The 15796-nt window shown below is 40.8% G+C and overlaps 1 protein-coding gene across 6 annotated transcripts in view; it reads left to right on the top strand.

Annotated features, from left to right (window-relative positions):
- The window catches only part of LOC133659820 (BMP-binding endothelial regulator protein-like), a 450456-nt gene that overhangs the window by 219428 nt on the left and 215232 nt on the right, over window positions 1-15796 (top strand). For all 6 annotated transcript variants that reach the window (XM_062062599.1, XM_062062597.1, XM_062062598.1 and 3 more), the window contains one exon: window positions 14988-15170. In XM_062062599.1, coding sequence (XP_061918583.1) covers window positions 14988-15170 — 183 coding nt within the window. The remainder of the gene's footprint in view (window positions 1-14987; window positions 15171-15796) is intronic.

The following is a 15796-nucleotide window of genomic DNA, read 5'->3' as shown; positions in this document are numbered from 1 at the left end:
ATTCACATCCCTAATAAAAATAGTTTCCATGAATAGAAAAGTGTGAAACAGTTTTGTATTGAGGTCTAATTCTGTAAAAAAAAAACTCTAAAGACTTAGTGGCCACATGCGTGGACAGCACTTTTTAGCTCCTTTTTCCAAAATTGTGTACACTACTGAATTGGGGTCTCATGGACACTTATACTGCCATCTGGTGGTGTCAGAAGAGTATAACATACAATGGAATTTGGAAAAATAAGAATTAGCATGTCACTCAACATGATGTACACGTTTGTGTACTTATGGACTAAGTACATCATATCAAAAGATGATTCTTAGTTTTTATTCTAATTAGGGTCCAATAAGCCCAAATAGCAAAGAGAAATAAAAAAAAAAGTATGTAAACAAACAGCTTGGGCCTTAAGAGGAATTATTAAGGCCTCAATTTAGGCAGGTGTGGCCCTGGTTAGCATCCTCCAAGCAATGGCCAGCGATTTCCCCTCGTACCTCTTCTGCCGTGAGACAACTTCCTCCTTCCCGTCACCTGATCCTCCGCCCGACGCTCCAATGAGGCGTTCATCAACTTCACTTTCTGCTTCTTTTTCTACGGTTTCTGCCTTCGCATGTGCAGCGTTCTACTCTCGCTTCACCCTGACCCCCCCCCCCCCCCCCCCTTGCTGCGATGCTATCGGCAGGCGTGCAGACAGACTGCTGTTATCACTATTGTGTGCTTGTTTTGAGCACAGACAATAGTGGTTACTGTCTGGCCGCCTATCAGACCGCGATCACTTCATCACACTGTCTCCACGTCTGACCACTGTTTACATCTCAGCATCTCTCCCTGCGTCTTTATTTGACCTGTGTATGAACACGCGCAGGTGTGTTGTGCACTGTCCTCCTTTGGATGGTTGAACTGCGTGTGAATGCCTAATGGGTGCAAGGCGCCATACCACCGTGAGTGGAACTGAAATGTTGGAATGTCCACGGTGAGTGTGTGGATGGTGGAACAGTTCGAATCGGTTGAGAAATGTGGGCTATAAAGAGGTTTGTATATTGCCTGTTCATTTTCAATGAGGGGAAATTCCTGGTAATTCCGGGTAATCAGGGAATTATTCGGAACGGGGTAACATGCTGGCTTGAATGTCCAATGTGAGTGGAGTGTGTGGATGGTGGAACGGTTCGGATCGGTTGAGAAATGTGGGCTATAAAGAGGTTTGTATATTGCCCGTTCATTTTCAATGGGGGGTAATTCCGGGTAATCAGGGAATTTTTGGAACGAGGTAACATGCCGGCTTGAATGTCCAGGGTGAGTGGAGTGTGTGGATGGTGGAACGGTTCGAATCGGTTGAGAAATGTGGGCTATAAAGAGGTTTGTATGTTGTCTGTTCATTGTCAATGGGGGGGAAATTTCGGCAAAACCGGGAATTTTGGGAAAGCGATAACATGTTTTGCCTTCCATATATCAGAAAAGTAGCGTGGGTTGAAAAAGGGCCCAACATTTTGAGAATGTTGGGCATTGTAAAACTATAAATATGTCCATTCATTTGAATGGGAATTTCCTGGAAATTTGGGAATTTCAGGAAAACCGGCATTTTATGAAAATATTGATACTGGCACAATTGTCCTAGTAGATACTGAATGGGTTGAAAAATGCTGACATAATAAAACGGTTTTAATTCAGAATTGGTATTTCGAAATTCCTGGAATTTTGGGGGAAACCGGGAATTTGTGCAAAAAAAGAAAAGAAAAAATGTTGTCCCAATAGAGAAGAATGTTTTGAAAGTAGAATGATCAAAAGCGGTTGACAAATGTGGACTGTGAAAACTTTCCAGAAAGAGGTGAAAATGGGGATTTCTGGGAATTCCTGGAATTTTTCGAAACTTGGAAAATGGTAGTTTGATTGTCCAAGGTGAGTGGAGTGTTTGGATGTTGAAACGCTTCGAATTACTTGAGAAATATGACATCTGCTGGAGTTTGTATGAAGCCTATTCATTGTCAATGGAGGGGAAATTTCGGGAAAACCGGGAATTTTGGGAAAGCGATAACATGTTTGCCTTCGATATATCAGAAAAGTAGTGTGGGTGTATGGTTGAAAAATGGCGCAACATTTTGAGAATGTTGGGCATTGTAAAACTATAAATACGTCCATTCATTTGAATGGGAATTTCCTGGAAATTTGGGAATTTCAGAAAAACCGGCATTTTATGAAAACATTGATACTAGCACAATTGTCCTAGTAGAAACTGAATGGGTTGGAATTCTTCGAATGGGTTAAAAAATGCTGACATAATAAAACTGTTTGAATTCAGAATTGGTATTTCGATATTCCTGGAATTTTAGGGGAAACCGGGAATTCGTACAAAAAAAATGTTGTCCCAATAAAGAAGAATGTTTTGAAAGTAGAATGGTCAAAAGCAGTTGACAAATGTGGACTGTGAAAACTTTCCAGAAAGAGGTGAAAATGGGGATTTCTGGGAATTCCTGGAATTTTTCGAAACTTGGAAAATGGTAGTTTGATTGTCCAAGGTGAGTGGAGTGTTTGGATGTTGAAACGCTTCGAATTACTTGAGAAATATGACATCTGCTGGAGTTTGTATGAAGCCTATTCATTGTCAATGGAGGGGAAACTTCGGGAAAACCGGGAATTTTGGGAAAGCGATAACATGTTTGCCTTCGATATATCAGAAAAGTAGTGTGGGTGGATGGTTGAAAAATGGCGCAACATTTTGAGAATGTTGGGTATTGTAAAACTATAAATACGTCCATTCATTTGAATGGGAATTTCCTGGAAATTTGGGAATTTCAGAAAAACCGGCATTTTATGAAAACATTGATACTAGCACAATTGTCCTAGTAGGAACTGAATGGGTTGGAATTCTTCGAATGGGTTGAAAAATGCTGACATAATAAAACGGTTTGAATTCAGAATTGGTATTTCGATATTCCTGGAATTTTAGGGGAAACCGGGAATTCATACAAAAAAAATGTTGTCCCAATAAAGAAGAATGTTTTGAAAGTAGAATGGTCAAAAGCAGTTGACAAATGTGGACTGTGAAAACTTTCCAGAAAGAGGTGAAAATGGGGATTTCTGGGAATTCCTGGAATTTTTCGAAACTTGGAAAATGGTAGTTTGATTGTCCAAGGTGAGTGGAGTGTGTGGATGTTGAAACGGTTCGAATTACTTGAGAAATATGGCATCTGCAGGAGTTTGTATGAAGCCTATTCATTGTCAATGGAGGGGAAATCTCGGGAAAACCGGGAATTTTGGGAAAGCGATAACATGTTTTGCCTTCGATGTATCAAAAAAGTAGTGTGGGTTGGATGGATGAAAAATGGCGCAACATTTTGAGAATGTTGGGCATTGTAAAACTATAAATACGTCCATTCATTTGAATGGAAATTTCCTGGAAATTTGTGAATTTCTGGAAAACTGGCATTTTATGAAAATATTGATACTAACATATAGCCTAGCCTAGTAGATACTGAATGGGTTGGAATTTTTCAAATGGGTTGAAAAATGCTGAGGTAATAAAACGGTTTGAATTCAGAATTGGTATTTCGAAATTCCTGGAATTTTTGGGGAAACCGGGAATTTGTACCAAAAAAATGAAAAACTGTTGTCCAAATAAAGAAGAATGTTTTGAAAGTAGAATGGTCAAAAGCAGTTGACAAATGTGGATTGTGAAAACTTTCCAGAAAGAGGTGAAAATAGGGCTTTGGAAAACTGGGATTTTTTTGGGAATTCTTGGAATTTTTCGAAACTTGGAAAATGGTAGTTTGATTGTCCATTGTGAATGGAGTGTGTGGATGGTGGAACGGTTCGAATCGGTTGAGAAATGTGGGCTATAAAGAGGTTTGTATATTGCCCGTTCATTTTCAATGGGGGGAAATTCCTGGTAATTTCCGGTAATTGGGTAATTTTCGGAACAGGGTAACATGCTGGCTTGAATGTCCAGGGTGAGTGGAGTGTGTGGATGGTGGAACGGTTCAAATTGGATGAGAAATGTGGCTTATGCAGAATTTGTATGTTCCCTATTCATTGTCAATGGGGGGGTTAGAATTTCGGGAAAACCAGGAATTTTGGGAAAGTGATAACATGTTTTGCCTTCGATATATCAGAAAAGTAGTGTGGGTGGATGGTTGAGAAATGGCGCAATATTTTGAGAATGTTGGGTATTGTAGAAATATTAATGCGTCCATTCATTTGAATGGGAATTTCCTGGAAATTTGTGAATTTCTGGAAAACTGGCATTTTATGAAAATATTAATACTGGCACTATTGTCCTAGTAGATACTGAATGGGTTGAAAAATGCTGAGGTAATAAAACGTTTTGAATTCAGAATTGGTATTTCGAAACTCCTGGAATTTTTTGGGAAACTGGGAATTCTACAAAATAACAAGGAACATTTGTTGTCCCAATAAAGAAGAATGTTTTCAAAGTAGAATGGTCAAAAGCGGTTGACAAATGTGGACTGTGAAAACTTTCCAGGAAGAGGTGAAAATAGGGCTTTGGAATTCCTGGAATTTTTCAAAACTTGTAAAATGGTAGTTTGATTGTCCATTGTGAGTGGAGTGTGTGGATGGTGGAACGGTTCGAATTGCTTGAGAAATGTGGCATATGCAGGAGTTTGTATGAAGCCTGTTCATTTTCAATGGGGGAACACTTCGGGAAAACCGGGAATTTTGGAAAGGTGATAACATGTTTTGCCTTCGATGTATCAGAAAAGTAGTGTGGGTGGATGGTGGAAAAATGGCGCAAAAATTTGAGAATGTTGGGTATTGTAGAACTATAAACATGTCCATTCATTTGAATGGGAATTTCCTGGAAATGTTTTGACAAATTTCGGAAAAAAACGGCATTTTATGAAAATATTGATACTAGCTCAATTGTCCTAGTAGATACTGATTGGGTTGGAATTGTTTGAATAGGTTGAAAAATGCTGACATAAAAAAAACTGTTTGAATTTAGAATTAATATTTTGAAATTCCTGGAATTTTGGGGAAAGCGGGAATTTGTACCAAAAAAATGAAAAACTGTTGTCCAAATAAAGAAGAATGTTTTGAAAGTAGAATGGTCAAAAGCAGTTGACAAATGTGGATTGTGAAAACTTTCCAGAAAGAGGTGAAAATAGGGCTTTGGAAAACTGGGATTTTTTGGGGAATTCTTGGAATTTTTCGAAACTTGGAAAATGGTAGTTTGATTGTCCATTGTGAATGGAGTGTGTGGATGGTGGAACGGTTCGAATCGGTTGAGAAATGTGGGCTATAAAGAGGTTCGTATATTGCCCGTTCATTTTCAATGGGGGGAAATTCCTGGTAATTTCCGGTAATTGGGTGTTTGTTCCACGCCATAGTTTATGCTGTTTGTTTCATGCCACAGTTTTGTGTTTGTTCCACGCCATAGTTTATGCTGTTTGTCTCATGTCACAGTTTTGTGTTTGTTCCACGCCGTAGTTTATGTTTGTTTACCTCATGCCACAGTTTGGTGTTTGTTCCAAGCCATAGTTTATGCTGTTTGTTTCATGCCACAATTTTGTGTTTGTTCCATGCCATAGTTTATGCTGTTTGTTTCATGCCACAGTTCCGTGTTTGTTCCAAGCCATAGTTTGTGCTGTTTGTTTCATGCCACAGTTTCGTGTTTGTTCCACGCCATAGTTTATGCTGTTTGTTTCATGCCACAGTTCTGTGTTTGTTCCACACCATAGTTAATGCTGTTTGTTTCATGCCACAGTTTCGTGTTTGTTCCACGCCATAGTTTATGCTGTTTGTTTCATGCCACAGTTTCGTGTTTGTTCCAAGCCATAGTTTATGCTGTTTGTTTCATGCCACAGTTTCGTGTTTGTTCCAAGCCATAGTTTATGCTGTTTGTTTCATGCCACAGTTTCGTGTTTGTTCCAAGCCACAGTTTCGTGTTTGTTCCACGCCATAGTTTATGCTGTTTGTTTCATGCCATAGTTCATGCTGTTTGTTTCATGCCACAGTTTCGTGTTTGTTCCACGCCATAGTTTATGCGGTTTGTTTCGTGCCACAGTCTTGTGTTTGTTCCACGCCATAGTTTATGCGGTTTGTTTCATGCCACAGTTTCATGTTTGTTTCACGCCATAGTTTATGCTGTTTGTTTCATGCCCCATTTTCGTGTTTGTTCCACGCTATAGGTTATGCTGTTTGTTTCATGCCACAGTTTCGTGTTTGTTCCAAGCCAAAGTTTATGCTGTTTGTTTCATGCCACAGTTTTGTGTTTGTTCCACGCCATAGTTTATGCTGTTTGTTTCATGCCACAGTTTCGTGTTTGTTCCACGCCATAGTTTATGCTGTTTGTTTCATGCCACAGTTTCGTGTTTGTTCCACGCCATAGTTTATGCTGTTTGTTTCATGCCACAGTTTCGTGTTTGTTCCACGCCATAGTTTATGCTGTTTGTTTCATGCCACAGTTTCGTGTTTGTTCCACGGCGTAGTTTATGCTGTTTGTTTCATGCCACAGTTTTGTGTTTGTTCCACGTCATAGTTTATGCTGTTTGTTTCGTGCCACAGTTTCGTGTTTGTTCCACGCCATAGTTTATGCTGTTTGTTTCGTGCCACAGTTTCGTGTTTGTTCCACGCCATAGTTTATGCTGTTTGTTTCGTGCCACAGTTTCCTGTTTGTTCCACGCTATAGTTTATGCTGTGTGTTTCATGCCACAGTTCCGTGTTTGTTCCAAGCCTTTGTTTATGCTGTTTGTTTCATGCCACAGTTTTGTGTTTGTTCCAAGCCATAGTTTATGCTGTTTGTTTCATGCCACAGTTCCGGGTTTGTTCCACGCCATAGTTCATGCTGTTTGTTTCAAGGCCACAGTTTTGTGTTTGTTCCATAACATAGTTTATGCTGTTTGTTTCATGCCACAGTTTCGTGTTTTTTCCAAGCCATAGTTAATGCTTTTTGTTTCATGCCACAGTTTCGTGTTTGTTCCACGCCATAGTTTATGATGTTTGTTTCATGCCACAGTTTCGTGTTTGTTCCAAGCCATAGTTTATGCTGTTTGTTTCATGCCACAGTTTCGTGTTTGTTCCACGCCATAGTTTATGCTGTTTGTTTCATGCCACAGTTCTGTGTTTGTTCCACGCCATAGTTTATGCTGTTTGTTTCATGCCACAGTTTCGTGTTTGTTCCAAGCCATAGTTTATGCTGTTTGTTTCATGCCACAGTTTCGTGTTTGTTCCAAGCCATAGTTTATGCTGTTTGTTTCATGCCACAGTTCTGTGTTTGTTCCACGCCATAGTTTATGCTGTTTGTTTCATGCCACAGTTTCGTGTTTGTTCCACGCCATAGTTTATGCTGTTTGTTTCATGCCACATTTCTGTGTTTGTTCCACGCCATAGTTCATGCTGAACTTCACCAATTTTGTCAGCAAAACAGGCCCAGAGCATAATACTACCACCACCATGCTTGACGGTAGTAATTGTGTTCCTGGGATTAAAGGCCTCATTTTTTCTCCTCCAAACATATTGCTGGGTATTGTGGCCAAACAGCTCCATGTTTGTTTCATCTGACCACAGAACTTTCCTCCAGAAGGTCTTATCTTTGTCCATGTGATGTCAGGCTTCCAAAAGCGTCTTATTGCAGTGAAACTTGCCAAATATTATGATGATGTCATTATGGTCCTTCTGAAGGCTGATTGGTCGATGCAGCCCTCTTGTTTTGGTGTCCCTAGTGAAATGGTCTGTGATGTCACAATAACAATAAAACGTTGCAGCTTATTTCCCTCCTATTTTAGTGTCCACACTTTCAAAGTCCCAAGGCAGCTGCTTTCCATCGCAGCCTGACATCATCCCGGTCTCTCCGCTACCGGAAGCACTTTGACGGGAGTGCCGATGAAGCCGTGTGTGATCTTCCGTGCGTGCGCTCTTTAGTCATTCGACCTCAGGAAACCACTTTGGTCATTTCAGCCTTTTGTTAACGTGCGATGCTAATTTGTTCTTGAATGAGGAGAAGGAAACACACACACATGACATCAGCGCTGCAAGGAACATCCCAGACTGACATGAAGCAGAAGTCAGTGGATTCTTTTTACTGCTCGTCATTCTAATCACTTTACCGACCTTTATCTTCTATGCTCATATCCTCCAACTATGTCCTTCATTCTCACTTTCAAAATTAATACTTTTTAATAACATTAAGGGCCAGTGCTATGATTAACTACATTCCTCCATAATATAGAAATAAAACAGCTGTGGTAAATTTCTATATTGCTTAGAAGAAAACTGGTTTTGTTTAATAAAATCCGTATCTGTACCACAGATATGATCATCTACAAAACTCAAAACCGATTAACTTGGCACTTTCTGTAAATGGTAAATAAAAAGAGAATACAATGATTTGCAAATCATTTTCAACTTATATTCAATTGAATAGACTGCAAAGACAAGATATTTAATGTTCGAAATGGAAAACGTTGTTGTTGTTTTTGGCAAATATTAGCTCATTTAGAATTTGATGCCTGCAACATGTTACAAAAAAGCTGGCACAAGTGGCAAAAAAGACTGAGGAACGCTTATCAAAACACTTATGTGGAACATCCCACAGGTGAACGGGCTAATTGGGAACAGGTGGGTGCCATGATTGGGTATAAAAGCAGCTTCCATGAAATGCTCAGTCATTCACAAACAAGGACGGGGCGAGGGTCACCACTTTGTCAACAAATGCGCCAGCAAATCGTCCAACAGTTTAAGAAAAAACTTTCTCAACCAGCTATTGCAAGGAATTTAGGTATTTCACCATCTACGGTCCGTAATATCATCAAATGGTTCAGAGAATCTGGAGAAATCCCTGCACGCAAGCGATGATATTACGGACCTTCGATCCCTCAGGCTGTACTGCATCAAAAAGCGACATCAGTGTGTAAAGGATATCACCACATGGGCTCAGGAACACTTCAGAAAACCACTGTCAGTAACTACAGTTGGTCGCTACATCTGTAAGTGCAAGTTAAAACTCTACTATGCAAAGCCAAAGCCACTTATCAACAACACCACCAAGGACACAACGGCAGTGGCTTGGGGATCGAACCTGGTACCCTCAAGTTGCTGGCACGGCCACTCTACCAACCGAGCTATACCGCCCCCACTGTGAGGCACAAGCACTCACCACTGCTCCACAGTACCTAGTATCTGCAAAAAGGCCTGTGAGCAGCACATGAGGATTTGAAAAAGTGTTATTTGTACAACCTTTCACTGGACAACTCACAACATGACAAAAATTGTTTTTTTTGGGTTTTTTTAATGCACACACACTTTTTTAATCCAGGAAAGTCCCTTTGAGAGTATAAGAATTGCTTATTCAAACATTTATACACCAGTGCGGGTGGTACTTGGAGCAACGTCTTGCCCGTGGACACGACGGCAGTGATGCGGATTCGTACCAGGAGCCCGGTTCCTGGTACGCACCCAGACGGCCGCTCTACCATCCTGATTAATTCTGTGTGTGTGTACACAAATGGGTCATGTGTCATCCTGATGATTGACTTCGAGCAGACCCAAAACCCGCTCTAGCCTCCAAACCAGGAAGTCAGCAGTCAGACAAGATGAGGTCACATGACCGCAGACCACTCATTAAGCGCTTTATTCTTCGCAACATTTAAAAGCCGTACGAGGAGCAAACGTCGACATTAAGCAACAAAGTATTGCCTCAGAGCGTTTGTTCCTCTAATTCGTTAACGAGCCCCCCCCCCCCCCCCCCCCCATTTCCTGCCGGCCTCCCCCCTGATTGGCTGCGCTGTCGGCCACCGGAGCCATCTGAAATGACTCTGTTGAAAACCACAGACGTGGTTTGTGTACGCCGTCTGTGTGCACGTCCGCAGATACGGGCCCCCCTTTTAGTCCATGCCGTCTCTGAGTTAGGCGTGTCCAAACTTTTTGACTTGGGGGCCACGTCGGGCTAAAGAAATTTGGTTGAGGGCCATGAAAAGTACCTGTGTACATATTTATACACTATATTGCCAGAATTATTTCTAATTCATCCCAAAGGTGTTCTATCGGGTTCAAGTCAGGACTCTGTGCAGGCCAGTCAAGTTCATCCACACCAGAGTCTTGTCATGCATGTCTTTATGGGCCTTGTCATGTTGGAAGAGGAAGGGGCCCCGCTCCAAACTGTTCCCACAAGGTTGGGAGCATGGAATTGTCCAAAATGTATTTTTGGTATCCTGGAGCATTCAAAGTTCCTTTCACTGGAACTAAGGGGACAAACCCAGCTCCGGAAAAACAACCCCACACCATAGTTATTTAATGTTCCTGGGTTTTTTTTGCAAATAATCATTAACTTAGAATTTCATGGCTGCAACACGTGCCAAAGTAGTTGGGAAAGGGCATGTTCACCACTGTGTTACATGGCCTTTCCTTTTAACAACACTCAGTAAACGTTTGGGAACTGAGGAGACACATTTTTGAAGCTTCTAAGGTGGAATTCTTTCCCATTCTTGCTTGATGTACAGCTTAATCAATCAATCAATCAATCAATGTTTATTTATATAGCCCTAAATCACAAGTGTCTCAAGTTGTTCAACAGTCCGGGGGTCTCCGTTGTGCTATTTTAGGCTCCATAATGCGCCACACATTTTCAACGGGTGACAGGTCTGGACTACAGGCAGGCCAGTCTAGTACCCGCACTCTTTTACTATGAAGCCACGCTGTTATAACACGTGGTTTGGCATTGTCTTGCTGAAATAAGCAGGGGCGTCCATGATAACGTTGCTTGGATGGCAACATATGTTGCTCCGAAACCTGTATGTACCTTTCAGCATTAATGGTGCCTTCACAGATGTGTAAGTTACCCATGTCTTGGGCACTAATACACCCCCATACCATCACACATGCTGGCTTTTACACTTTGCGCCTAGAACAATCCGGATGGTTCTTTTCCTCTTTGGTCCGGAGGACACAACGTCCACAGTTTCCAAAAACAATTTGAAATGTGGACTCGTCAGACCACAGAACACTTTTCCACTTTGCATCAGTCCATCTTAGATGAGCTCGGGCCCAGCGGAGCCAGCGGCGTTTCTGGGTGTTGTTGATAAATGGCTTTGGCTTTGCATAGTAGAGTTTTAACTTGCACTTACAGATGTAGCGACAAACTGTAGTTACTGACAGGGGTTTTCTGAAGTGTTCCTGAGCCCACGTGGTGATATCCTTTACACACCGATGTCGCTTTTTGATGAGGGATCGAAGGTCCGTAATATTATGGCTTACGTGCAGGGATTTCTCCAGATTCTCTGAACCTTTTGATAATATTACGCAGCGTAGATGGTGAAATCCCTAAATTCCTTGCAATAGCTGGTCCGGGGGTCTCCGTTGTGCTATTTTAGGCTCCATAATGCGTCACACATTTTCAATGGGAGACAGGTCTGGACTACAGGCAGGCCAGTCTAGTACCCGCACTCTTTTACTACGAAGCCACGTTGATGTAACACCTGGCTTGGCATTGTCTTGCTGAAATAAGCAGGGGCGTCCATGATAACGTCGCTTAGATGGCAACATATGTTGCTCCAAAACCATGTGTGCACGTCCAAGCTAAATCAATGCTAGATCAATGCTAGATCAATGCTAAATCAATGCTAAATCAATGCTAAATCAATGTTTAGTGTGTGCATGCGTGTCCAGGCTAAATGCGTCTTTGTGTTCACTCAGCTGGCATCAATCAGTGCACGCGGGGAAGCCAGCCGCTGCCAACAATGGAGCCCTTCACTGCGGACCCCGAGACTTTTATCAATACACACACACTTCTCGGAGGAAAGGGTTGTCGGGTCGTGTGTGTGTGTGTGTGTGTGTGTGTGTGTGTGTGTGTGTCTGTGTGTGTGTGTGTGTGTGTGTGTGTGTGTGTGTGTGTGTGTGTGTGTGTGTGTGTGTGTGTGTGTGTGTGTGTGTGTGTGTGTGTGTGTGTGTGTGTGTGTGTGTGTGTGTGTGGTTGAACGTAATCTACTCCTCATAGTCAAAACTGCACAGGAGGGTTTCAGGGATGGCGGGGGGGACTGGTTGTGGCTGAGGACCAGCAGGATGGAGCCCTGAGACCCACAGTCCTGGTCCAGGTCCACATGTTGGTGTTGACATCTGAGTGTTGTTGCCATCTCACGTGAAGGTCCATCAGTCAAAGGTCCACTCCGGTCCATTAGTCCCAGATCTGCTTTCCCACCGGGCGTGTCCCTTCTTGTCGTCCTTCATGCCGCCGCTCTCTCCTCTCGTACTGACGGAGGGCTGACCCCCCCCTGCCTTAAGGTCGTAGTTCACGTGCTCGCACAACCTCTGTCAGACACAAGACTGTGTACTTATTAAGTCCGACCTACCAGGTCTTAAGTTGCACTTTCTGGTCATTCGTCTTCCAGAAGGACACACGACTTTAGTTGCTGATGTTTAGCTGGACGCTCGCCGCCATCTTTAACCCTCACACTTTCTTTCCCCCCTTTTTTTTAAAGGAAAACTTCACTTTTTGGGGAATTTTGGGGAACATATGTTTTTCTTTTCTTTTTTTTATGCATTCTAAATCGTAAATAAATGCTAGCAAGAGTCAGCAGGACTTGTCAATATAAACAAGTATTAAATAATAATTATTTAATAATTATTAAATAATAATTATTTAATACTTGTTTATATTGACAAGTCCTGCTGACTCTTGCTAGCATTTATTTACGACTTAGACTTGTCAATATAAACAAGTATTAAATAATAATTATTTAATAATTATTAAATAATAATTATTTAATACTTGTTTATATTGACAAGTCCTGCTGACTCTTGCTAGCATTTATTTACGATTTAGAATGCATTAAAAAAAAAAAAAAAAAAAAAAAAAACATATCTATCCATCCATTTTCTACCGCTTATTCCCTTTGGGGTCGCGGGAGAAAATTGATGGATGGATATGTTTTTATTTTATTTATTTTATTTTATTTTTTAAACCCTGAAAAACATATCCATCCATCCATTTTCTCCCGTGACCCCGAAGGGAATGAGCGGTAGAAAATGGATGGGTGGATATGTTTTTCAGGTTGTTGTTTTTTGCATTCTCAATCGTAAATAAATGCTAGCAAGAGTCTGCAGGACTTGTCAATACAAAAAAGTATTAAATAATTATTATTTAATACTTGTTTATATTGACAAGTCCTGCTGACTCTTGCTAGCATTTATTTACGATTTAGAATGCATTAAAATTAAAAATAAAAACCTGAAAAAACATATCCATCCATTCATTTTCTACCGCTTATTCCCTTCGGGGTCACGGGAGAAAATGGATGGATGGATATTTTTTGTTTTTTTATTTTATTTTATTTTATTTTATTTTATTTTATTTTATTTTATTTTATTTTATTTATTTTTTTAAACCCTGAAAAACATATCCATCCATCCATTTTCTCCCGCGTCCCCGAAAGGAATAAGCAGTAGAAAATGGATGGATGGATATGTTTTTCAGGGTTTAAAAAAATAAATAAAATAAATAAAGGGGACGGCGTGGCGAAGTTGGTAGAGTTTCTGTGCCAGCAATCGGAGTGTTGCTGGTTACTGGGGTTCAATTCCCACCTTCTACCTTCCTAGTCACGTCCGTTGTGTCCTTGGGCAAGACACTTCACCCTTTGCCTCTCATGGCTGCTGGTTAGCGCCTTGCATTGCAGCTCCCGCCATCAGTGTGTGAATGTGTGTGTGAATGGGTAAATGTGGAAATAGTGTCAAAGCGCTTTGAGTACCTTGAAGGTAGAAAAGCGCTATACAAGTATAACCCATTCATATCATTTATCATTTATATGTTTTTCAGGTTTTTTTTAATGCATTCTAAATCGTAAATAAATGCTAGCAAGAGACAGCAGGACTTGTCAATATAAACAAGTATTAAATCATTATTATTTAATACTTGTTTATATTGACAAGTCCTGCTGACTCTTGCTAGCATTTATTTACGATTTAGAATGCATTAAAAGAAATACATTTAAAAAAAAAAAACCTGAAAAAACATATCCATTCATCCATTTTCAAACATGGATATGTTTTTTCAGGTTTTTTGTTTTGTTTTGTTTTGTTTGTTTTTTTAATGCATTATAAATCATAAATAAATGCTAGCAAGAGTCTGCAGGACTTGTCAATATAAACAAGTATTAAATAATTATTATTTAACACTTGTTTATAGTGACAAAAGTATTAAATAATTTATATTTAATACTTGTTTATATTGACAAGTCCTGCTGACTCTTGCTAGCATGTATTTACGATTTAGAATGCATTTAAAAAATAAAAATAAAAAACTCAGAAAAAACATATCCATCCATACATTTTCTACCGCTTATTCCCTTCGGGGTCGCGGGAGAAAATGGATGGATGAATAGGGTTTTTTTTTAATTTAATTTAATTTAATTTAATTTAATTTATTTTTTCAATCCCTGAAAAACATATCCATCCATCCATTTTCTCCCTCTCCCGCGACCCCGAAGGGAATAAGCGGTAGAAAATGGATGGATGGATGGATATGTTTTTCAGGTTTTTTTTAATGCATTCTAAATCGTAAATAAATGCTAGCAAGAGTCAGCAGGACTTGTCAATACAAACAAGTATTAAATAATTCTAGCTGTAGTGTTTTGGAAAGAGTCCAGTAACCAACGTGTCTGCATCCTTCAACTAACCGTGTCGCGAGCTTAACTTAAAGAACGCTACAAACCGTTAGGAAACGATCTAGGATCAAAGTAGTCAGACATGCAGCCATCTTGGCCTCGGGTAGTCCTTGGTCCTGCTGTGGGGACTGGGCAGGAAGTGGTCTTCCACAGGCGGCCTTCTGTTCCAGCTCCTGAGGGGGGTGCACGTGTTTACACCTCCGGGCTTGTTTGTCGTCGAGCGCCAAGCCACAATGTGCAAAAGTATTGGGACAGCTGCAGGAAGCGGGGGGGAAAAAAGCTTGCGTTATTCCGAGAAGACTCGCAAGAGCTTGCTTAGTGCGGCGGTGACAAAGATGGAATCGCACAAACCTGACTCTTCTCTCCTCTCTCCTCCTCCGACTGGTCAGGTGATGGCGTTGGCGGAGGCGGCCGACGAGAACGGCGCTCTCCTGGAGGAGGCCTTCGCCCGCCTGAGGAGCGCCACCCACCTGCTGGTGCTGCTGCTGGCGCTGTGGGCCGGCCTCACCCCCGACCAGACCGCCATCTTGGAGGCCACGCTGCTCCCGCTGCTGCAGGACACGCCGCAGCTGGTACACACACACACACTGCCACTCAACACTCGTCTGCGTGCGTTTTTCCATTGTTCTGATCAGTTCCCTGAACGTCTCATTACCACTTTGGCTATTTTCAGCCTCCTGTGACAACACACACACACACACACACACACACACGCACGCACACACACACAGAAAGTCACTACACTTGTGTTATTGTTGTGGTTATGGTTGTGCTCTTAGTTTATTCCGAACATAAAATTCCGAGATGATACATCCCATAATCACAGTTTGTCATTACAGCATGTCCGAAAAGGAGTAGGAAGAAGCAGACCTTTTTAAAATCGACCCTTTTTAATATCATAGCAATTGCTAACACATTAGTTACTACTCATTCTGTAACACAACAGTGAATAAATATATTAAACAAATAAGTAAGTAAATAACTATTGAATGCATAAATAACAATAAATAAAATTCACATAAATAAATAGATAAACCAAAAATTAATAACGTATTTATGTATTCAATATTTATTAAATACATTAATACCAATACAATATTTAAAAAAATGTACTTCTCATAAATAAACAGTTTTAACTATTTAATTGCATACAATTCAAATGATACATCCCATAATCACAGTTTCTCATTACAGTATG

Source organism: Entelurus aequoreus, linkage group LG11 (genome assembly GCF_033978785.1).
Source record: "Entelurus aequoreus isolate RoL-2023_Sb linkage group LG11, RoL_Eaeq_v1.1, whole genome shotgun sequence".
In the NCBI taxonomy this organism is placed as follows: domain Eukaryota; kingdom Metazoa; phylum Chordata; class Actinopteri; order Syngnathiformes; family Syngnathidae; genus Entelurus; species Entelurus aequoreus.
The sequence above is the reverse complement of the archived record's forward strand: the minus strand, read 5'-3'. Positions and strand labels throughout refer to the sequence as shown.